Source organism: Anabas testudineus, chromosome 11 (assembly GCF_900324465.2).
Source record: "Anabas testudineus chromosome 11, fAnaTes1.2, whole genome shotgun sequence".
NCBI classification, from domain to species: domain Eukaryota; kingdom Metazoa; phylum Chordata; class Actinopteri; order Anabantiformes; family Anabantidae; genus Anabas; species Anabas testudineus.
The window spans coordinates 2,556,951-2,580,955 of record NC_046620.1 but is presented as its reverse complement, the minus strand read 5'-3'; the positions used below and the strand labels follow the sequence as shown (position 1 = coordinate 2,580,955).

General features: G+C 41.1%; 2 protein-coding genes across 3 annotated transcripts; one reads left to right on the top strand and one right to left on the bottom strand.

Annotated features, from left to right (window-relative positions):
- Positions 1-4,196: 4,196 nt before the first annotated feature.
- zgc:194578 (uncharacterized protein LOC792915 homolog) lies at positions 4,197-11,662 on the bottom strand. 2 transcript variants are annotated; one of them, XM_026347990.1, is made up of 11 exons: positions 11,571-11,662; positions 10,893-11,026; positions 10,694-10,809; positions 9,765-9,920; positions 9,304-9,432; positions 8,966-9,086; positions 8,686-8,861; positions 7,142-8,465; positions 6,513-6,659; positions 5,946-6,107; positions 4,197-5,429 (listed from the first exon to the last, which is right to left on the bottom strand). In XM_026347990.1, exons 3-11 carry the CDS (start codon positions 10,760-10,762, stop codon positions 4,879-4,881), a joined length of 2,835 nt encoding a protein of 944 aa, XP_026203775.1. In that variant the 5' UTR covers positions 10,763-10,809; positions 10,893-11,026; positions 11,571-11,662; the 3' UTR covers positions 4,197-4,878. The 2 variants fall into 2 exon arrangements, with proteins under 2 accessions (XP_026203775.1, XP_026203776.1); XM_026347991.1 differs by having other exon boundaries at positions 10,694-10,802.
- Positions 11,663-12,123: 461 nt separating this feature from the next.
- Positions 12,124-18,661, top strand: necap1 (NECAP endocytosis associated 1). Its single transcript, XM_026348036.1, has 8 exons — positions 12,124-12,408; positions 13,321-13,421; positions 13,544-13,648; positions 13,774-13,855; positions 14,784-14,892; positions 15,106-15,253; positions 15,551-15,644; positions 16,353-18,661. Exons 1-8 carry the CDS (start codon positions 12,269-12,271, stop codon positions 16,405-16,407), a joined length of 834 nt encoding a protein of 277 aa, XP_026203821.1. The 5' UTR covers positions 12,124-12,268; the 3' UTR covers positions 16,408-18,661.
- Positions 18,662-24,005: the final 5,344 nt, after the last annotated feature.

Below are 24,005 nucleotides of genomic sequence, written 5' to 3'. Positions count from 1 at the left end.
CACTCAATTTCTTCAGTTTAGTTCAGGTCAGGCTAAAGTTTTTGTTGTTTTTTTTTCAAAACACAAGCTAAAAAATGTACCTTAAAACTGTCATGATTATATTGGTAGTTGTACAAATTATATTCCAAACTGCAAACAATGCACTCAGTATTACCAGTAATATTAACACTCTACAGGGTAAAGTTTATGGCTTTAAATTTATTATTATTAATAAAAGCTAAACAAAAACAGAAAAAAACATTTGATTTGGAGAACAGTAACAGGAACAAATGTCATTTTAGATTCCATAAAAGAAGTAGTAATTAAATTAAGAACAATTTAACCAGTTTAAAAGTATATTAGTGGTGATTTCTTGGTCTTTGTCCACATCAGTTCCACAGGCAAGCATAAAGGGGCTTTATTATAAAGCTTTTAACACACAAACTAATTTTATGTAAACATTAATAACCAAACATTGTGTTATTTAAAATGTACATGAATGTACTGAAGAAGTGTGTTAATATAAGTAACTGGTCCCATTTGTACGACACTGATACACTACAAATGATGTCGCAGTAAAGCAAAGTTTGATTTTCATAAAATAATACAACTTTTTGTCTTGCACAAAATCAATAAACACATCGTAATCATTATAGGAATAAAACGTAGACTCACAGTGTCGGGACGTGAGGAGAGACTCTCTTCCTTTACCTTCTTCTGTGCTCACTCATCACTCTCTCATCGTCTTGGGTAAGTTTCCATCAGAAACCCACACAGATTTCCCTCTAATCCTCACAAGTCCATCTGTTACTTTCCCTCCCCTTTGCTTCTACACTCTGTACATTCACCCACCCTCACACATTTCTCTCTCTCTCTCTCTCGTTTTCTTCATCTCTCCTCTCTCACACATAACCCTCCTGCTCTCCGGTCCTATAGTAATCTCACAGCTTGGTGCGGAACAGCTTGGACCGAGATGCTCGACAGTGTTGTGTTTTCACTGCTGCTCAGTAAACTTCGACCCTTCTTAACATAGATCGGTGCAGCTGTATGTAAAGGCTGCGTTTAATCAGTCTCATGGCTGCAGAGTTATTGATTTGAATCTTAAAAGTGGAAATGCAAAAACCAGCAGGTTTCTACTGTTTCTACTCTGCAGGTTCTGGTGCTTCAGATGAATTTGTTTGGCTGGAATCTAAACCAGCTAGAAAATCAAATGTAGTTTTTGATTTAAAACTCATTTGTCTCTAACTAGATAAAGTCCTTCACTTCACACACAACTTAGGATCAACGCACAACAACATCTGTCTCCCAACGGTGACTCTATGTCACACAATGACCTAAATAAAGCAGCACTCAGATCAGTGTCGCTGTGTCTTTCTGGTGTGTTTCAACATCTGGACTCTCCTTCCTCATATGTTGATGTGTTGTTTTGTTTATTACAGTTCTTGATGCATGATCATGAATCTGTAATGCACCTATGTGCAACCTCCTGTACACAACTCTTTAACAACAGTGAAGACTGCATCTTTAAATCTTTGACTGCTCCCATCGCTGTCTTCAATTTACAAAATTCAGCTTAACCGAAAAACTTCATGTCTAACTAAACATCGTTACACACGATTCTCACCGAGCGGCTCCACGTTTTCAGGAAAACTCAGCTTAAAAAATTAAAAGCACAAAAGTATTATGAGCTAAATATCCATGTACCAGCAGTAATGCACTGGTACTAATAATTATTAATATAATAATTTACAGTTCATTACATAATTTAAAACTAATTATGCATTAATGTGTTCATAACTTAAATGTTTCATTTGACAAAAGTGTAGCTAATTTCAACTTTATTAACCTCATATCTTAACATATAATAATGTCATTTATTTGTATTATTAATCTGAAATCTGAAAAGTAACTAGTAAGCAGAAATGCAAAATAAAACAGTTATATATATATATATATAAAAGGAGGAGGCATTATGTAAGTTGTCCTGTGTCAAAAAGGCAACATAAGAACTCAACTGACCATCGTGTCCTAATGTAACCGATGCTGATTAACTGTCAAACTCCCGATCTCTCTCTCTCTCTCTCTCTCTCTCTCTCTCTCTCGGCTGTTTAAGACACTAAGCTCTCTCTCTCTCTCTCTCTCTCTCTCCACGAATGGAGAGACTCAGATCCGGCTCAGATGCCAATCCTGCATTTCATCCTGTAGTGGCCTGAACCAACTCTACTCCCCACACTCTCCTAAATTAAGCAGAAGATTAATTAATGGATGGGCGGAAGAATAAAATGGTTAAATAAATGGAGATTTAGTCCTGTAGAAATTTCCTGAAGCTTTCCTGCTCATTCATTTCCTGTCAGCAGGATATTTGTTGGGGTCTAATTTTTAAAATGTAGAAATACGGATAAAAAATCATCTGAACCCATCGGATTTGATAATTAATATTTGATAATTAACGGAGGAGGGTTTTCATCAGACTTGTTCTTATTTTCTTTTTGTCTTTATGGCACCATCGTGTGGTCTGCAATTCCAGTTTCCCACAGTTTTTTCAGGCTAAATCAAAAGTACAGCTGATAAATCACTGGGATAAAAAATCTAAACAGTTGTAAAGTTCATAACAGTCTGAATTTTCTTGTTTTGTCCATATTCAGGACAGAGGAAGTCTGTCCTTCCTGTGGCACCAGTGGGATGGTCTACACACTAAAGTAGCTTAATGATCTTTTCATTCATGAAGTGTTTGATTGAAGACAGTACTGTAATGACAAAATCAAAGGAGAACAACAACACCAATGATGATTTGTGTGTACAATATATCCCACATACTTAACCAGTGGACTAGAAGAGCAACAAGTTTAATCCAGAAGTGGTCAGGGTCCTACATGTAGTAAGATGTTTGATTAGGTCTTTTTGTCCTGAAATGAAGGTGTAAGTTCAAATGCTTTTAGATTTTCAGGAGTCCTCCTCCTCCTTCAAAATAAATGCTGATTATTCAAATAATATGAGTTCCTTTTAATATGTAAATAAAAAATATCACATGTGCATTTATGGCCCTCTTGTGGTGACTGCAGGTAAATTATTTATATTTTACACTTAATACACAGAAAAACTCAACTTAATCAATGTGAGATAAAACGTGACCAAACGTACGTCATAACCCAGGTTGAGAAAATCTGCGTTGGGACATGTGCAATAAATATAATACTGTCACTTACAGCATCCTTTTATTTCTAAAATGTACTGCTACAGTTTACAACACAGCTTTAAGTTTCAATACAAAGCAAAATAAATTAGTTCAGACAAATTAAAATTTGAGAAATATTAATTGTTGTGGACTAGTTTTCATCCTTTTCTAATAATGTCGTTGGAGCCATGAAACTGTGCCCACAGTGAGGAATCAAAAATACATAAAGGACACAAAGAACGACAAAGTTATCTGTCCTGTCTGCGTTTGATTTACTGAACTCTGATTTAATACCGTTACTGTTCACTTTGAACGTTGGCGTGTGCAGTAATAGTATATTTATCAGTCCCACACCAATCAGATGAGAGGAGGATCCACTCAGGCAGCATGCATAATAAAGAAGTTGATATGTTCAAATTCGGTTTTTATTTAGCAAACACTGCAGCTAAATGTCAAACAACAACACATTTCTGCTTCTTGTCTAATGCCAGGAGATACAGAGAAGTTCAATTATACAGTAACGGCTACAGAGCTACACAGAAAAATAAAGCCACCATTGGTTACTGAGTTGACTGAAAATGTTTGAACAGCCAATCAGACTCAACATCACGTGTGTTCGACACCATCGGGTCAACCTGTCTCATACTGACACTGGAAAAATAAGAATAATTCACCTGAACTTGCTTTTGTAGGAGGCTGCTGTTGCATTAATCAATAATCGAGCAATAAATTCATCAATAAATAGACAAATAAATATTTACTCATGATTGTAACACTCTGATATACAGTATATTTCAAGGTTTATCTGTGATTACTTCCACTATTTACATCACTGTGTGCACACAGGTCAGAAATACACACACACTCCTGCGTTGTACAAACACACACACACTTAATGAAACCTACAGTGATGAATTCCCACACAGACACTCCGATTCTCTCTGCTTGTGCATGAAAATATTAACTGGCTGGTCTAATAGATTGATTTCAAAGTAGAAGTACATTAACATTTAGTTTATATGCATAATTTTTACTGTTGGGCCTTTCTAGATCTGAAGGACTGAATAGGAGGCAAGTGTCAGCTCAGGAGCTGATGGGTTTAACCGAAGCATCATCACATGGTTTTGCCCTTAAAAGTGTTTGCTTCCTAGATCCAGGTCACCCCTTGATTCCAGGCCACCAACTAAAGCATTCAGACTGGATTGTTGTGAAAACTAACACCACTGTCTTGGTTTGTAACTTGTCTTCTTTGCTATAAATGGCAGCAAACTGAATCAATGTTGGTGTTAACTCTGTTAAGACTGATTAACAGCCAAATATGGACTAGTCCATAATTGATATACCTGTGAATTGGGACCCTTGAATATTTTAAATAAATGACTGTAGTTTCTAAACCCTCACGTTTTATTGTATTAGATGATGCTCTAACATCTAAGACTTAAAAATCAACAGCTGCGAACATCAGGCTTTGAATAGAAAACGAAGGTGATAGACACAGATAATTAAGATTTTAGTTAAAGTGGTAGTCTGTCTCCTGCATGTTTCAAGCCTCATCTTGGTTTATCATTAAATAATGAAGATGACTGAGCCCAGTGACTATCTGGAAAGAACCCATCAGTAATATTATGATGTATAATCAAAGGAGCATACACTTTCAGAGGGTAAAACCATCTAAAACTACCTCGACTATCTGCTCACATAATCCAAATCACACAGATCACATATCAGAACAGGAATGGATTAGTATTTTCGTTGCCTGAGACCAATTGTGGCTGCAGGGGGAGTCCAACTCCGGCCTGTGAGGTGGAACTGCCCAACTGAGCCACTCCTGCTTGGTGACCCCCTCCAAAAAAATCTGACTGACCCATTCCTGTTCCCAATAAATACGCATCTGCCACTGGATTCACCATCGCAGATCTGGATTGCACCACTCTTCCACAGGTGGGGCTCATGTTAAGTCCCATTTGTGGACTCCCTCCAAAAGAAACAGGTTGTATGAATCCAGTGGCTGAACATGGAGGAGGCATCTGAGCTGATTGCATCATATTTAATCCAGACTGAGACGCCGCCATGGTTTGGAATGGTTGCTGAAACAGGGGAGTTTCAGTAGAAGGACTAGCAGCTCCAAACGTGGCTGATGGTGCACCATAGGATGCTGCAAAGGTGGAACCAAAAGGATTGCCAGACAGGGCTGATCCTTCAGGCAGGGATACCCCTGCAACAGCCCCTGATCTGACTGCAGGGCCAGATGCCGTGCCCCTGGCTTTGAACATGCCTGGGAAATTAGCAGTAAAAGGAGGATGGAAAGATGAAGGGAAGGATTTACAGTTTGAAGCATTCCAGCAAAGAGGAAATGCACCAAAGCAGAGCAGAGAGAGGGGTGAGAAGAGTTATACAGTATATCTGCTGGTTAATATACACTAGTCTCTATACAAGTCACTAATGACCACACACACACACAACAATGTAACATCTATACACTAGAGACCACAGGGGAGGAGGGTGGTTGGGCAACAAATCATCACAATAACCTTTTCCATACAAACCTATTAATTATTATTTATTCATCAGTCACACTCTCTCCACCCCCTTCTCTCTCTGTCTCTGTGGACTTCAACTGCACAGTAGAGGAACGCATTTTTTACATCATCATGAGCAACTGATGTTTAGCATCTCAGTGACTTGTCAGTCTTTGAGGTTGGGCATGCATCCATCTGAATCAAATGCACCCTGTATAGTTCAATGTGAAGCCTTCGTTTTTACCCAGACTGAAGCACTTTTCTGTCCTTACCGATGGCTTGTGTCTGGGCGGCGAGCGTGTTGGTAAGAGGACGCTGTTTCGGTTTGGGGTCAGAGGAAAACAGATCGTCCAAGTCTACCAGCGACGCTCCTGCAGAGCCCAAGAACGAAGCAGTCTTTTTATACATCTCCTCTTCCTGCTGTGTTTGCTTTCCTGCAAAAGAATACAGGTCCAGTTCTACTCTAAAAGGTGTTTTCTTTTGGGGACAGGTCAGGGAGAAAGAGAGAGCAAAGCGGAAGAGAAGGTTAATTGATCAAAGTTGTTAAGCCAAGAGATGGGAAATGGAGATGAAATTGATGAAAATGAAGAAAAGGTCACACATGCACAGCAAAGTATATAAGCAAAGTGCAGAATTAGAAATTAATGGACACAAACACAAGTGCACGCAACTAGCATAGAGTGCCACTGATTATAAACAAGTACAAATGTGAGCCACTGAGAACGAAGACTACATTGATTTTGTTGAGGGATTTAATAGCTGAGTACAAAGCAGACAATGAGTTTTCACTTTCATGAATAATGGATGGTTGGGGAGGCAGAGTGCAGAGTTCGACTTACCAGTGCCATTGGTAGTTGCATTAGTTGGTGCACCCCAGGGATCACTGGTTTTAGATGCTCCGTCTCCAAATGGGTCGTTAGATGGGGAGGAGACTGAGGGTGGAGCAGGTGATCCCCACGCATCATCTGCACTAAGTGGAGCTGCAGCTAGATGTAGAAGTAGAAAGTAGAAGAAGCATGCTCAAAGAGGACGCAACCCCAATATAGAGAACATGATTATTTTTGTCTACTGTTTTTTTTCCTACAACAAAAAACGTGCTTCAATGAACAGGATTGAGATTTGTCATGGGAGATAAATCTAAAATGGCAGGCAGCTCACATTTCCTACAAAAAGTCAGTGATACTAGAAGTAAATTGTCTTGCCTTGATCTTTATCAACTTCGCTGACTTCTGGTCATTGACTTTGAGCCTTTTCTAGTTTTCCCTTAGCTTTGATTCTGATTTGGATAATTGGGTTATGCTTCCCCTGTCCCTATATACAGCAACTTGACAAATATAACTTCAACAAGTCTCATTTACTGAAGGATGTAGGTATAAACCATGATAAAAATTACTGACTGACTTGTCGAGGTAGAAATATTCTTAAACCACAGGCAGAAGCTTCATGCACATATTTATTTGTTTCTTACCTGGGGCTCCCCAGGGGTCATTGTCTGGTTTAGAAGCATCCCCAAATGGATCAGAATTATCAACGGATGATGAAGCACTTGCACCATCTCCCCAGGGATCAACACCCTTTGTTTCCTTTGAAGGTACTGGTGCACCCCAAAGATCTGACGCAGTGGCAGGTGGAGACCTGGCTGGGGTGTCCCATGTATCTTTACCACTTTGGGGTGAGCTCACTGGTGGGGCACTGAACGGATCTGAGGCATCATCTTTTGGGGGACTGGATGGCACTGAGAATGGGTCACCTTTAGGGGGTGTTGTTGCTGCAGTGAAAGGGTCATCTTTTGGAGGTGCAGAGAAAGGATCCTCTTTAGGGGGTGTTGTTGGTGCAGCAAAGGGATCATCCTGTGAAGTTTTAGTGGGTGCAGAGAAAGGGTCCTCTTTAGGTGGTGTTGTGGGAGCAGTAAAGGTGTCATCTTTAGTTGAGGCTGGTACTGCAAATGGGTCTTCTTTTGGGGGTGTTGATGCTGGAGCAGTGAAGGGATCATCCTTTGGGGCGTTGAATGGATCATCCTTTGGGGCGTTGAATGGATCATCCTTTGGGGCGTTGAAGGGATCATCCTTTGGGGCGTTGAATGGATCATCCTTTGGGGCGTTGAATGGATCATCCTTTGGGGCGTTGAATGGATCATCCTTTGGGGCGTTGAATGGATCATCCTTTGGGGCGTTGAATGGATCATCCTTTGGGGCGTTGAATGGATCATCTTTTGGGGCACTGAATGGATCATCCTTTGGGGCGTTGAATGGATCATCCTTTGGGGCATTGAATGGATCATCCTTTGGGGCATTGAATGGATCATCCTTTGGGGCACTGAATGGATCATCCTTTGGGGCGTTGAATGGATCATCCTTTGGGGCGTTGAATGGATCATCCTTTGGGGCACTGAATGGATCGTCTTTGGGTGTAGTAAATGGATCATTGTTTGATGAACTGAAGGGATCTGGTTTATCTTGTGGAGCAGCAAATGGATCCTCTTTGTCTTTTGGTGCTCCAAAAGGATCTTCTCCATTCTTTGGTGCAGCAAATGCATCTTCATCTGTTTCTGGTGCTGCAAAGGGATCTTCTTCTGTTTTAGCTGCACCCCCCCAAGGATCACTGCTACCCGCTGCCTCGGTTGTGTCAGGTCTTGTGGGTGTGCCCCATGGATCTGTGGCCTCTTTAGGTTCTTTGGAGGCGCCCCATGGGTCTGTTTTTACCTCTTCTTTTTCTCCTGCCCAAGCATTGTCTTTAACTCCATTGTCTTTGCCTGCATCTTCCCATTTCAGCTCATCTTCACTCATCTTGGCCTAGGACATTGCAAGAATATACATATCCACATAAACACTAATGGCTCAACAGACATGCAGACTTTAGTGACCTCCAAACATTTTGTGAACTACTAATGTAACTCTAAGATTATTTTTGAGGCTACAGTTCCTGGTACTATAGTACTGAACGGCATTGTGATAATCTACTGTTGATTCTACTGTGGTCCACAGCTGAGTACGACGCTTGCTACATGCTCACCCTCCTCTCTACTTCTTTCTTCTCAGCTTCCTGTCTAAGCCTCTCCTCTTTGCGGGCGGTGAAGGAAGCAGTCAAGTCGGCCACTGAGGGAATATTGTCCAAGGATGGAAGCCCTGTGGTTCCAGGAACGTAGCATGGTTTGTAGTTGGGATCCTTGATGGTGTCTGACGATGAGGCTGGTTAGAAATGATGGTAAAATGACTGAATGAGACCTGAGATACTTGTAGGTACAGAGACTTAACAGTTGTTACTGTGGGTACTGTAAGAAAGAATGGCTCACCAGCAGAACCTTTTGAAGTCTTCTCTCTGGTCTTGCGGGCAAACTCTCTTTCTTCCTTTAGTTTTTCGTCATCCTCCATTAGAACAAGAACAACTTTGGCTTTCTCTCTCACATTCACACCCTGCAACAAATATTATTACATTAGACCATTTCACCTAAATCCCACCTTGGCCTGAAAAATGCACTTTAAACAGAATCTAGCCTAGAGGTTAAGATCAATCTGATGATATGAATTTTACAGTGTTGATAATAGATATTGTTAATGCACGACATGCAACCATTTTAATAGATTTCAAAAGACATGCATGTTTTATGTATTATCAGGATGTTTGCATTACCTGATCTTTGCCATCCTTTTCTACAAAGCGGTACTCCGTGAGGGCTTTGACGATGTAGATGTTGTCTTTCATTTTCAGAAGCACACGATCATCACCAGTCTTTAACAGGTACTCCAGCAGTGTTAGGGACTGTTATACAAACAGCACAACATTAAACTCGTTTATGTGAAACAGTATACTGTATATAGATTAATCACACAAGTTTCTATATAATTGCAGAATTAACAGGCCAGAACAACTACAGTAACAAAAAATAGACAGACATAGACACTCCAATGTAAGATCTAAATGTTTTAATCAAATATGATAGCATTTAACATGACATCATAAGAAGGAAAGCAATTATTGTTGCTACTGTGTTAAAGATTATGGGTTACTCTGACATAGCAGGCTGATACTGGGCACTTATTAGTTGCTGTAAAATGGACGTTGATCTTCTTCTTGTTCTTCCTCTTCCTCACCTTGTGGATGTGTCTCCAGTTCTTGTCGTCTTTCAGGCGTTTCCACAGCATTGTCATAATCTCATTGCAGGCCACTACATTGTACGTGAGATCAGAGATGTCAGCCATTTGAGAGCTGGATGGGCCCCATGGGTCATTAGACGTTGCCTCTCTCACCTGCAAAAGAAGCAACATGAAAATTAACAGTGTTTAACAAAGTTACAGGAACTGGAGATAATAGTGAAAAAAGGTGGTGTCTGTCCATGATATACTAGTATAATTCCTCCCCGTGATTAGAGTTTGTCATGTTCCGATGTTGAATATATAGATGTGTAGTGATGTGTTTGGATATGTAAGTATAATGCACCACATTACTGTTAGACTAAATTAATTTGATTTAGAAGGTTTTTATCTGAACTTTTGTTCACTCAATAGGATCAAAATGATGGCAGCCATGGCACTGGAGGCCAGTGGTCTACAGTCAATTGTTACATCCTGTTTTATTTTGGTTAATTTTACTTTAATTCAGTGAAACTCAATCTTGATGTTTGTGTCTGTTACTATGTTGGGAGTTTGAGGCAGACGTAACACCACCATCCCAACAGCTGACAAGACAAATGATAAACGATTGACACTGCATCCAATATACTTCATGTTAGAAGTATATTCTAACCTACTTCTGACACACCCTGCAATCTCTGAGACAATGCATCTCTGTGACTCATTTTGTATTCATCCTCACACCCTGAAGTCAAGCAGCAGAAGTGATCATTTCTAGTATAACCTAGATATGCAAGAATAGTCTTACATTTCACAGCACGACCACCCCAAACATCTGGGGGATGTATGTGCAGTACACCCACTGCATAGCTTAGATCTATTTTTATACGGTTGTTGATCCCAAAATACTAACAATATTTCATTTACTGGTAATATTAGGTTTCTCTCACCTTGACCTCAGCCTCAGAGTAGTTCTGCACCAGGTTCTTCAGCTGTCTGCGCAGCATAGAGGACGTCATGATGTCTGGGGGGTCGGGTGGAGATTCAAACCACTGTGATCTAAATTCTGGGAAAACTTACAGACTCAAAATGTTTGCAGAAATGCAAAAATGTGCTCACACATAATGATGCACGGACAAACTCTCGTACCTTTTGTAAAGTCTGGCTGTGCTGTGTACCTATGGTGTTTCTTGTGTGCAGCTGTGGGCTCAGTTCATTTTGATGGCCTCTCTTCCCCTGGTCTGCATTGGCTCGTTCAGGATGTCAGAAACCAGATCCTACAGCTGCAGGGAGTCAACAGAAAGAAAGGCTGAGACAAGGAGTGACAATGACAAGCATGACTGTGTGACTGCAAAGCCACAGTGGGTGTGCCTACACCTGCTCTGAGTGGTCATTTGTGTCTGGTTGCTTGCAATAAATACAGATGGCGTTAGCCATCTGGCTAAGATACAAGCTAACTAGTTAGCTATCAGTTAGCTCAGAGTCCTGAGGCTGGCGAGAGAAAATCAAGCTCAAAACCCGATTATATATATATATTTTAGAACCCAGACTAACAGGAAATCGACCTGCTCGTCATTAATCTACCCTCCAGTGATCGTCCTTCGTGATTTCAGGACCTCGGAGAGCGACTGAAGACAGTCGGCAGCCGTCAACATGGCTAACGGCCAGGAGCTGCTGTCGAGCCGGAGACATCCAGCGTTAACACCGGACCTCAGCGACCAAAAGAGGGGTTGTTGTTCCAGGAACACACGCTCCTCTGAGTTCAAACTTACTCCCACTCACCAGACGTCACTCGGTTCATTAAATATGCGTATTTACAGCACTAACCGTGAGCAGATCTTCAGGAGTCTTCGAGGAGACAACAGACGCCACTGTTTCCGCTTCCGCAGTGTCCAGCACCTGCTGCTGGAGGTGTTGCCAGATCTGGTTTAAAAAGACATAGAACAGCCCAATTAACACTGATGTTAGATTGAATTTATTCACTCATATCAATAAACCTTCTAAGAAACAAATAAAATATAAATACTATATGTTGTCAGGGGTTGTGAGTTATGTTGTAGTCAAAAATACATCATTGTTCAATCAATTATTATTATTATTATAGTTATTGTTCACAATCAGGGCTTTAATTTGATAAATGTTCATATATGATTGAAACCAGATACGATGATTTGACTAGAAGGTGTGAATCCCAATAACTGAAGTCAAATTAATTTTAATTGCCCATTTACAGAAAACAAAAAACGAGGCAGCCGTCAAACCTGGCAACACCGCTCGGAAATCTCCGCCCCCTCACGACCGATTTTATTTATTTATTTTATTTCTCAGCTGATTGAATATTTATTTCAACCTCTCTTTTATTACGAGATTGGACCAATCCGTTGCATAATATTCGCCTAACATGTTGAATATCAAACGTTCTAATGAGATAACAGTGTGACAGTGTTAACACAGTTCTGGGGTCGTGTAGAAACCAGCTGGAGCGAACCACCGGTTCAGAACCCCCTCAGAAAAGAACCGAACAAATGAGTCACAGCTTCAACTCCCACATCAATAACAGTGGAGTCAAGATGGCGGCTGAGGGCGAGTACGAGTCCATCCTGTGCGTTAAACCCGATGTCAACGTCTACCGCATCCCGCCGAGGGCTTCGAACCGCGCGTACAGGTAAAGACACGACCGGCGGCGGCGGCCGGAGCTGTGGAGAAGCTTTAACGGCGTGCGGGGTCGCTGCGTGCGGGCTTTTCTCTGTCACTGCTCGGTGCCGCCGCTCGCTGTCAAACCGCGGCGGCCACGGTTCATGTTGAACCACCGGGGACCGGAACACCGAGACACGCACCTTGTGGTCCCGGTGTTCGAGGGCTGGGGGGTGCGTGATTTGATGCGGTACCGCGCAGATCTGTCATCGTGCGGGCTCCGTGCGGGCGATTTGCCAGGACAGTCCCGGTGTGTTGTTGTGAGACAGCTGGATGTCCTCAGTTCAGCCCTCACGGAAACACATGAGCTGCACATGATGCAGAATATTTCAGGTTGTGGTCCAAGTTTGAGTTCCTCTTCAGGGGTCACTGACGCATTTAGTCCGCAAACCAGGGGCGGATCTACAGGGGGCAACGGTAGGAAGGGCCCCCACACTGCAGGGGTCCCCCCTGGATCAGGACTCTGATGGGAGAAATGACAAAACCAATGTTCGAAGAAGTGGTCTTAGAATAATTTACTGAATTTAGAATTTAATATGTCAGCTAAATTAATAACAAAAACTCTCAGGTGAGGAGAGATGAGTTTATAGGAGGGAGCGATCGACGCAGCAAGAACAAGAAATATAATTATTAAAATGTCGGGAGATTTCATCCAAAATATGACAGTATATTAGTGTCACAGTCTGCAGAAGATTAGAGTTTGATTGAATTTACTTTTTAAATTTAATCCATGATCAATACATTTGTGGCTTTATAACTGTAAACGCTCCATGATCTGGACCTGGAATCCAGAGTTCGTTTTCAAGGATGATATATTTGTAGGATTTCCATTTAAAAAACACTACATATACCTATAATAACGTTTAAACAACGTGTCCCACAGGGCGGCTGACTGGAAGCTGGATGCACCCGACTGGTCTGGTCGGATGAGGATCACAGCTAAGGGCAAAGTGGCTTACATCAAACTGGAGGACAAAGTTTCAGGTACGTTATTATTGTTGTGTACACAAGCCACATGTACGTGTTTATGATAATGCTAATGTGTTTAACAGTCGAGGGTTATGTGTTTTCTATTTTATTCTACTGTGTCCCCTCTGGTTCTTCAGGGGAGCTTTTTGCCCAGGCACCAGTTAAAGAGTATCCCGGTATTGCAGTGGAAACAGTCAGCGACTCCAGCCGATATTTTGTTCTGCGGATACAGGATGACAGTGGTGAGGATGTGAATGTTACACCTGCCCGGGTCCACACAACCTTCCTCTTAAATCCTCCTTGATTATGTGAATTTGAGGTGTTTTGTGCAGGCTGCTGTTCAACTTACCTCTTCTCTAATGTGCAGGCCGCAGCGCTTTCATAGGCGTTGGCTTCGGGGACCGTGGGGACGCCTTTGATTTCAACGTGGCTTTGCAGGACCATTTCAAGTAAGCAGTGTGTGGGCGGCTTTACAGTCAGACTGTGATGATTCTCTATTGCTAAAACTATTGAGTATGGATTACACATAATCCTCCACAAAACCTGGAGTCCTGCGTAGAAGCAAGTACTGTCACAGGTACATGTTTGGTATGGAGTGCTTTTTGTAGATCAAGCTAGAAGTTAGCATCAGTGTAGTTCTCTCAACAAAAAGACAGAAGTCTTTGTTCATTTCTTCACATGGTTTAATGATTTCTGCAGCATAAATACGAACACAAGAAGTAAAAAGCTATTTTATGACTATAAATGAGTGACACTGTGGTCGCATGACTTCAGCATCACCACCACTAAGCCTCTAACTTCTAATTTGATTTAATACTTACGTCTCCTACAAAAGCCTCCTCTCTCAGCGTGACCTGATATTGATGAATCCACAACCTGAAAAGACTGTTAGTGTGGGGACATTTAATGTTCTCAACAACCTCTGTAGAATCATTTAGCCACTTGTTAGCAACCACCTTTATTGACTTTTTAAATAATAGTTATAGTTATGCCCAGACGTTTTAGCAGTGACACAAATTTCAATTTATGTTCAGCTTGATAAAGTAAAAATGGATCTTTATCTGTCAGGATTTGGTCGATTTGGCCAACACCACAAATAGAGATTTTTTTTTTGGCATATTTTAGATTTATTTGCCAAAAAAGACATAAATGTATAAAATGTCAGTTTTTCATTTATACCACAGAAATATATTAAAACATCTTAAAACACTGAATCAGCAACGTTTGTAATTCATTTGATTTATATTTTCTACTGTCTTAAAGCTGATCACAGCATAAACAACAGTGCAACTGTGGAAAGCTGCATCAGAACATTTCTGAAATGCAATGTTTATTTCTGGTTCAGTGCTGATGGTGTGTGTCTCTGCGTCTCTGCAGATGGGTGAAACAGGAGAACGAATTAAATAAAAGTGCCCAGCTTGGGGATTCAGGACCAAAGCTGGACTTGGGCTTTAAAGAAGGACAAACCATCACACTCAACATAGGGGTAAGAATAAAGTATGGTGTTTAAAAATAAAAGTGACAAAAACACAGGATTAACCAGGAGCACAGCACAAAATCTAATTCTAATTACATTTTAAAAGATGATGTACTGTTAATGTGATGAACATATTAATGTTAAACAAATCATAAATGTCCTATAAAATGCTTTAACTTCCTCTTTAAAAGGTTTTTTTTTCTTGTTCTTCTCCATCTCCAGCAAGGTAAAAAGAGGGATAAGCCCCGCCCACAAAGCTCAGGTGGGTTTGGACTCCTCCCACCACCACCTGGAGGGAAGATAGCCCCTCCTCCCTCAACTGGCTCATCCAATCACAACATAGTCTCCCAGACAGGCGGCACAGCGACAGGTAAATGGTTTAAGTCAGTTGTTGTCGATGTTTGAATTGATCTAATATTAGAATTTAATTTTATGAAATAAATTAACCTGTTTCTAACATCAGGGTTTTGGTGCTCCTCTCTCCAAACCCCACTTTGTATTTCAGGCTTATAAGACTAAATTTCCTCAGCAATAACCTACCACAGTGACCTCATTTAATCACTGTGTTAATTGATGTTTTCTCACTGAGCTTCAGGCTCAAGGAAATTAGTGAAATCTGTGTCAGTTTGTAAGTGACTTCATTATTTCTGTGTGTGTTTCCTCTCAGGCTGCCTGTTGGAGTTGGACAGTAGTAACTCTAACACAATGGTTCAGTCAAATCCTAGTTCAGATCTTTGGGGAGACTTCTCTGCTCCTGCAAGGTACATCACTCATCTATCAACATATGCAACATTTTGTCACCAAAAGTATGTGAACGTCCAAAGAATTACAGCTAAATGTGATATTTCTGTTTGAGCGTCTCATTTCCGGACTCTGGGAATTAATCACCTGCATTCTTTTTCACGAGATTTTTAGCAGGGCTGAACTGCAACATGAGCTTAAGCTACATTCACATGACAGCGCTGATATCCTAAACTGCCATGAAGGTGCTGATTTAACTGAAATGTGAACCAGATGCATAGAAGATCTAATGTGAACATACTGTAGCCTGATGATGGTTTATAAGATCTGGAAACTGTCGACTTTTACTAAAACGTTAGACTCACGTTGTGTAAAATATCCAGTAGCATTAAGATTTTCCTGTAACAAGATGCTTCTCCCTAAAACAGTCTGAGAAGATGTCAAAATGATGTGCTAATGAGTGTCCATACTTTTAAGCAAGTATGGATGTCAGTGACTAATTGATGAGTTTCCTATAATATAGATTATTAACCTAACAATGCAGAAGAGGAATACATGTGGTTTAGTGACAAACAGGAGTGGAAGCTGACTTTTGTTGTTGGGAAAAATCTTTTTTGTAAACCTTAGTATGATTATACAGCTCGGAGAGAAATTCTAGTTCTAATGTTTTTGTATAATTTCCATAGAGCACCAGATTTAACGGAGAATCTTTAATTCTCTCCCTTCAGCTCTGTTCCTCCGCCATCTCGACCACAGAACTCTGCAAACTGGATCCAGTTTTGATTCGTCAGCTGATTCGTTGGTTGTGATTTCCATCTCACTCGCGTCTGTGTCCGTAGCTTCCTGTGCATCACACTGACAGTAACTCCTCCAACTGATCCCAACGCAGTGATGTGAAACACCACGAGCTGTAGAAGCCACTTCCTTTCATTTAGAACAAGTCATAGGTCTTTTAGTTATTTCTGGCAGGAAATGGAACATTAATCTGTCAAAGCCATTACACTATATGAGCCATTTCTAATAACACTTAAGGGCTATGTGTGACGTCCTGAGTAGCAGGAGTTCCTCTTCTATGTGTCTGCATTGCCTCCCCAGTAGATGGCTCACTAGACAGAGCTTTGTGTTTGACCTGGATGTTTTTCTCACAGCAGCAGCTCCACCTGTAGGCACCACATCAGGCTGATCAGCACAATCAAGAAAAGCCAATTTTCTATTTCTATTGGCACTTATTTATACAAATTCCATCAAAGTTCAGTCTTTGTTGAATAATTACAGAGCCTGTTTCAGCTTAATGCTCAAGAAAGATCAGCTAGACACACATAATGCCTGAACTGAGATTTAATTTCCATTGTCACAGTGTGAGTTGTGGAGCAGCACATCTTCGTCAAACGTCAAAAAGTTCTTTATTAAAAACAACTATATAGTGATAATGTATATTTAATTTAATAATGCTACTTCAAAACTATCACATTAGGTTTTCTTTATTGGATTTAGACATTTAGCTTGAGCCCAAATTCAATCCCTAAATCATCTTTAATACGGCGTCTACTGATATTTATCACTGCAGGAATCACAGTACTGTTGGTAAAATGGTTTTGAATGTATTCACAGAAATACATGGGGCACATTAACATTCCTCACTGGCTTATTAAACGTATAAATGTATGTTTACGATGTAAAATCATATTTGTGTTTACTACTGTGTGCTTATTATAAGCGGGTTCATTTAGTTGCAACACTGACGTCATTAGCCAAGTTTTACTGTGTACATTTAAAGAACTGCATTAGCTAAGAACTAAATATAACAACTTTCTGCTGAGTTTGGCAACGGGTGTTTATGTGCTGGTAGTAAATGGAAACTACTCTATATTTAGAGCCATTCATATTCACCTTTAGCCACATTAACGACACCATCTCGTCCCAAATAACATGCAGAGCAGTATTGTAGAACTCGTTATAGGGAGGTCACATTTGAAGGCTCTGTTGTAAGGATGATACCTTTCTGCTTTCCACAGTTAATGCTGAATGTTTATTAGAAAAGCTGCTCCAGGTCCCAAACATTCCTCTACTTACAATGAGTCTTATGTAAAGAGAAAAGTGATTTACCACTGTATAACAATGAGCTGTTTACAGAACCTGAATGAATAAATCAAAAGATTTATTTTCTGCTACACAGTGGAAGAAACGTGAGCACGACAGAAATGCACATGTAATGAACTCATAAATGAATTAATCACAGTTTATGGAAAATAGAATAAATCTTTGTAGACAGTGGAGGAATGTAAGACGTAGGTAGAGTATTAGATGAGAGAAGAGGGTTTGACAGCAGATGGAGACAATCTGAGGCAGGTGTCTGGAACTTTAAAGAATAGTTTTACATTTTGAGGGATAGTTAGATGATAGAACTGAGAGAAGGTTGATACCACCTTAATGCAGCTAACGCAGCAGTATTAGCTCAGGCCAGCAGTTGCTTAGCATATCTTAGACTAGATACTGGAAACAAAGGGAAACTTCTAGCCGAGCTCTGTCCAAACATTTAAATATTATTGTTGCATCTGCTTTGCTCATAGTTCCCAAAATGTCAAAAGGTTTCTTAGATGACAATGTAAAGTGTAAAATCCCACACGTTTCAGGACAGAGGGCGGGAAAAACGAAGATGATTGTTTTACTTTATCCGATGAATGTTTCAATAGCAGCACATGATGCTGAAAAGACTTTGGCTGATTGTGGATTTAGACGGTGTTTACAAGACTTTGACATATGAATTGTCAAAAACATTCTGTGAATTAATTTTGTTTGCATAGATTTTTATGGTTTGCTGTGATTCCATCACACTAACTGTATTTAATGGGCATCAAGATCCAGGGCTGATTGATATGATCTGTCCACATGCGTGCTGTGTTTACATTGCTTGTATTGCTGACTAAAATATAGTAAAACTGTCTCCCATTTCTCACTCATTCCACTCTGGCTGTGAAATCACTGGACTAACACTTGATTTATGACCAGTTTAATGAGAAAGAGGCAATAAATAATTTCAGACGATCTGTGGCATGTTATTCCTGTTTTAATTACTGCGAGCACCTCGACTGTATCACAAGACAGCTGCTGCTCCCTGAAGGTCAAGAGGGAGATCAATTAAAATGCTGCTGGGATGTGACGGGGTCACTGAAGTGTCTTATCAGAGGGCAGGAGGTGATGAATTGGCCTTGGACACACAGCCGAAAGGCAGGTTGGGTGGTGGCGGATGGTTTTGTTTTATTCGGACTAATTATAAGTCACATTTTAAAAACATTTCTGAGATGAAAGTGAAGCTGAAGTGTAGATTTCAAACACTTTCTGCTTTCTTACACATTAAAACAGCTGAATGTTTACAGCACATGCTACATACTGTAGCTACAGTGTCCCTGGGTCAAGTCCGAGTCCCTTGCTGCATCTCTTCTTCAAAAAAAGTTACAGTACTTCTACTTTATTTACATTTAATGGGACATTTTTCAGTGGTACTTCTACTGAAACTTTCTCCTTCATCATGGTGGAAGAAGCAAGTTAGGGCAGATTATAAATGAGAAATGTTGCATCAGGACGTGACCTCATTAAGCTGCCGCTCTGCTCACAAACAGAAATAAGAGCAGCAGACACACCAGGGGCGTCTGCAGAGCTGAATCTGATACTTCATTCATCATTCCTCTGATTTCCTCGTCGCCTGTCTTCGCCCATGTGTGCAGGGAGTCTGCTCACATGTCTGCAGGCCTTTCTGTGCATGTGGGTTTTTGTGTGTCGGAGAGTTTTGTGTGCACGGTGCAAACTTGGCCTGAACGTGCTGTATGTGAACTTCAGACCGTGTATGACTGTGTTGACGGTGTGTGACAGTCAGTCCTTATTTGATCTGGGTCACATCATGCTGTGTAACCTACACCAAGCAGCGCTACACACACTTGATGTCCCAGCAGTCCTGCATTTATCATCCTCTCTATGAGGAATCAAATTTTAGTCCATTACTTTGATTTTGGACCAAACTGATTTAATAACTCTGCCACCTCTAAAGCAACGTGTCTAAAATATGCTTTTATAATCACTAAGTTTGTTTTTCATCTCTCTACTTGCAAAAGCTGCAAAATGCAGGACTTCCAGAGTCTTTCTGAGCAGTCTAATGTGGGTCAGACTGACAGACCAGACGGTCACCAATGACTTAGGTCATCAGGTCTAATCTTAGCACCACTTTTAAAGCTCCGTACGTCAGCACTTCATAAAATAAATGGACAAGTACATTTTTCATTTGACTCGAGGCTGTGACATGAGGAATGCAGAGTTGGTGTCGCAGTCTGAAAACGACATGTACTCATTAGAGGAGATCGGTTTCCCTCCTTCAGATCCAAATGAGGCCCCAGTGTGTGTTCATGTGCTGCTGGAAAGCTCCAGCGCCAGCAGAAACCCAAGTTCCCTTCAAGTCAGATGCTAAATAGTATTTTAGTGATGTACTATATGTGAACTGAGTCTCTTTAGAAAACAACCTGACTCTGATAGTAACGAGGAATCATTGTGATAAAAGGTCCAGGAGGACAAAACACACACCTGAACTGCTGAAACAGGAGGTCTAGTGTTTTGTTTTTCCCACTAATCTTCTGATCAACTTTGAAGACCTGAATCGGGGTAATTCTGTTTTTTGGGGGCCGCCGCCCTGTCTGTTTTCCAACTATCGCTACCCTATCAACTACTGATTCCCTCAATCAGGTGTCCCAAAAAGTCTGTTCAGTGGCAGCTAGACTTGTATTAGGTTCTTGAAGATGGTTCACCTTCCATCCAGAAGGCTTCATCAGTCCTGAGTTCATCCAGGTGTGTGTGTTCACTGTTCAGTAAACACACATCCAGTCAACAGCTTCTGACAGACCGAACACAACTGGTCCAGGTAATCTGCTGCAGGTGGGGCAGGGATAATTAAAAAACAAGCGGGACAGCAGCCCTCGAGTACAAGGATTCCCCACCCTGATCCAAATACTAGGTATGTAATGTTCACTGCAGCCACTAGATGTCAGCAAACAGTAAACAGTATTGGTGTTGGTCATTTTCTGCTGCTGTTGTAAATGATCTGTAAAATCGGGATTTACATTCTTCTGAGTGTCACTAATTCACTTCTCAGGATTCATTTAGTTTTTTTGCAGCTGGTGCTTTGATTTTGCTTTTTCATGAGCAAACTCAGCAAAGTGTTAAAGCGTTAGAGTTCAAATTCTGGCATTTGACTTGAGTCCATGTAGGTCCATCAGGACCAGACAGTTCTGACTGTTCTCCCTGATCATCATTCTTCTCTGTTTGCCCCTTTTTCCTCTCACCCCAACCGGTCGTGGCAGATGGCTGTCCGCCCTGAGCCTTGCTCTGCTGGAGGTTTCTGCTGTGCCTCTTTGTGCTCCCTGAAGGGGGATTTGTTGAGTTTCTCTCTTTCTAACTCCTGTTAATCTAACTTTTAGCAACTTTACGTTGCTAACATTTCTATTAGCAGTAATATGACCCGGTATGTTTACGATCTGCGCTCTTGTCAACTTCTAGCCTTTCCTTTCTCACTTTCCCTGCTACACTGAGACGACACCCGCTCACACACACAGTTACATTCACTGGCATACTTCAGACACACAGCATGTATTCAACATATCAGATGAAATGTCAGAGACGAGTTGGGATCAGAATAGTTCACAGGCCATAAGCCAGTGCCCCCTAACGCCCCAGCCCATGACAACCTTTGGACCTGATACAATAATCAAGCTGTCTCCCTTAACAAGCTCACTAATCCATGAGTTTTGGCTCAGGACTGTTGTGAGATAATGTCTTCCTCTCAGATGATGTCTTTATTTAACTCAGCCACTTGATGTTAAATGTTGATTTAGCAGATGTTTAGCTAAACAGGATGTAGTGACGGGGGCGAAGGCTTCACAGGTCAAAGGTTACTGTGACTCAACATCGTCCTTTGCTTTGGAGATTTCAGTGAAACCTCAGTGTGTTTGTTAGGAAAGCTCACAGTGTGTATGAAAAAAGCAGCCCTAAGTCTAGGACATGTCACTGTGACTATAAATAGATTTGTAATTGGGTCTAACATGGTATACGTACCTATACTTTATGTATGGTGTGTGTTGATGATACATGTGGAGGCATCAGTGAGGCCTGAGAGGGCGGAACGAATTAGGTAAACAAGGCCTCGTCTTTCCTAAGCACCGGATTTACTGTTTAAAGTTCCTACGATGTCTTAGGTCACAGCTTTCCTTTTATAGTACGTCATTAGTGCCAAGATAAATCGCATTGTCAAAACAAACAGTAAAATTTAACACAGCTGTAAAGAAGCTACGTCAACACTCTGTGAGAAAAAATAAGGCATGTTCCTGGAGGTTACTTTCCATGTTCTAAGACAAATCGTCTCCACTGCAGCGTGCACTAGTTGACATTAGTGATTTTACCTAAGCCCTGAGTTCCTGCACCTGTTTGTATCCCAACTGTTTCCTACTTGGACTCTGACCTTGCTAACTCCTTTGTTCTCACTCAGTATCTACTGTATACTGTATCTTCTATCACTCCTTGTACCTTTTACCTCCAGCCTCAGTGTTTTTAGCCACTCTCCTGTGGTTTCTCTGTGATGCCCACAGTTTAGACTGATACCTGCTTTGGACCTGTGCTTGGCTTCTGTGCTTTTCATTATTGGACGCTTTGGACAACTTATCTGCCTGGACACTGACTCTCCTCCACAGACAGCCCTTTTTATGGAGGCTTCATCCAAGAGCTCACTTGAAATCAGTGCTTTGTCTTTTGTTTCAGCACAAATTTCATTCCTGTTTATGAAAACCACAAGCTGCCGTTTTATCGCCCAGCGATTCAAACAGAACAAAAAACTGAAAATCCCTTTGTAAACACTTCAGGTAAAGCATGAACCGCTTTTGTGTCATTTCGCAAAGTTTGTTTTTGACAGTGGGCTCATTATACAACTGTGGTTCTCACCAGCTGTTAAGTACCGGTGGGTATTTTCCACTCTCTAACCTCAGTGGGCAGTAACAAGCCCATTACACTGTGGTTCACCACAATGAAGTGATAAAGACACCGCACTAGACACCAAAGTGAGATTTATCGGAAGTGTTTATTACAAATTCTATTTATTTTTTTGGTTTTCTACAAGTAAATATTTTAAGAATGAAAATGAATTAGTTATTTTGCTAAACGTAAACTTGGTTAACCACACGACCTCGGCTAAAAAGCAGAACGCAGCCACTTCCCCGAGCTTTTCTACAGAACCAACCAGCAGCCAAATGACGCACATTGTAGAATAAAACCTTCAATATTGACTTGATTTTGGTAAAAATGAACAAGAAATAATGGATCAAAGTTTTCAATTTTCCTATGATTCTGCTTCAAATGTCTATTTTTAGCCGACCTGCCAGTGAGGGCAGTTTTTACATCCATACATAGGCTGAGTACATTGATCCTGCAGCAGGTTTTTTTGTTTTGTTTTCACCTCAGCTCATTTACAACTCCTGTGTTTTTTATTAGACTGGGCAGCGGTTCAGCATTCTGCGGTCTGCCGCTCTGCTGCCCTCCTTCCAACCTCAACTTCCTCTCACTTTGTAAAAGCTGCTGACTTTCCGTTTTCCAGAGATGTGTCAAAAGATCAAATGCTGTCTGGCAAACACACCACACAGTAGCTGGCCCTGCCACCTTCCTAGCTTGGTGAAAGAGAGCCCAGAATTGTGAGTGTGAACAAACATACCTGGGTAGACGAGCTGGTTGGAATGTAGTTTCAAATATAACACGGACAAACAGACGTAGGAAGGCTAGCACGGACTACAAGTGTGGAGACTGGGAACTTCGAACTCTGACTATACAATGAAATACATATAGAATTAAAGTTAATTAAGTCAATCCACCCCCCTCCCTCTGCTACGTGTACACCCAGCTCCTCAGGTTCTAGCTGTTATGAAGTTATGAAGAAAAAGTCCAATCAACTTAACAGACAAGCACAAATAAGGTGGAATCAGTCTGTGTCAAGTACTGATCCATGTTTGGTGACATTATGGCTCAGCGCGTCCACCTCCGCAGGAGAAACTGTGCTCTGTATGTGACTTGGCTGCAGTGTGAGGCCGAACTGTGGGCTGCAACACATGCACGGTGCTGAAAGGTTGTAGCGTCCAATTTACAACCATGCATCTATTTTTGACAACATCTGGGGAAGCTCTCCCGATGGTCCTCTCTGTGTGTGTCTTTATGTGCACGTGTTCATGTACGTGTCATCTATTTGTACTGGCGTATGATCTTACAAGGACATTATTGAGATATTAGCGAGCCAGGCGATGTTTTTAGAGGTCAGCGTATTTCAGATGTGTCTTTTTAAAGTTAGTTATTAAAGGGCTTTT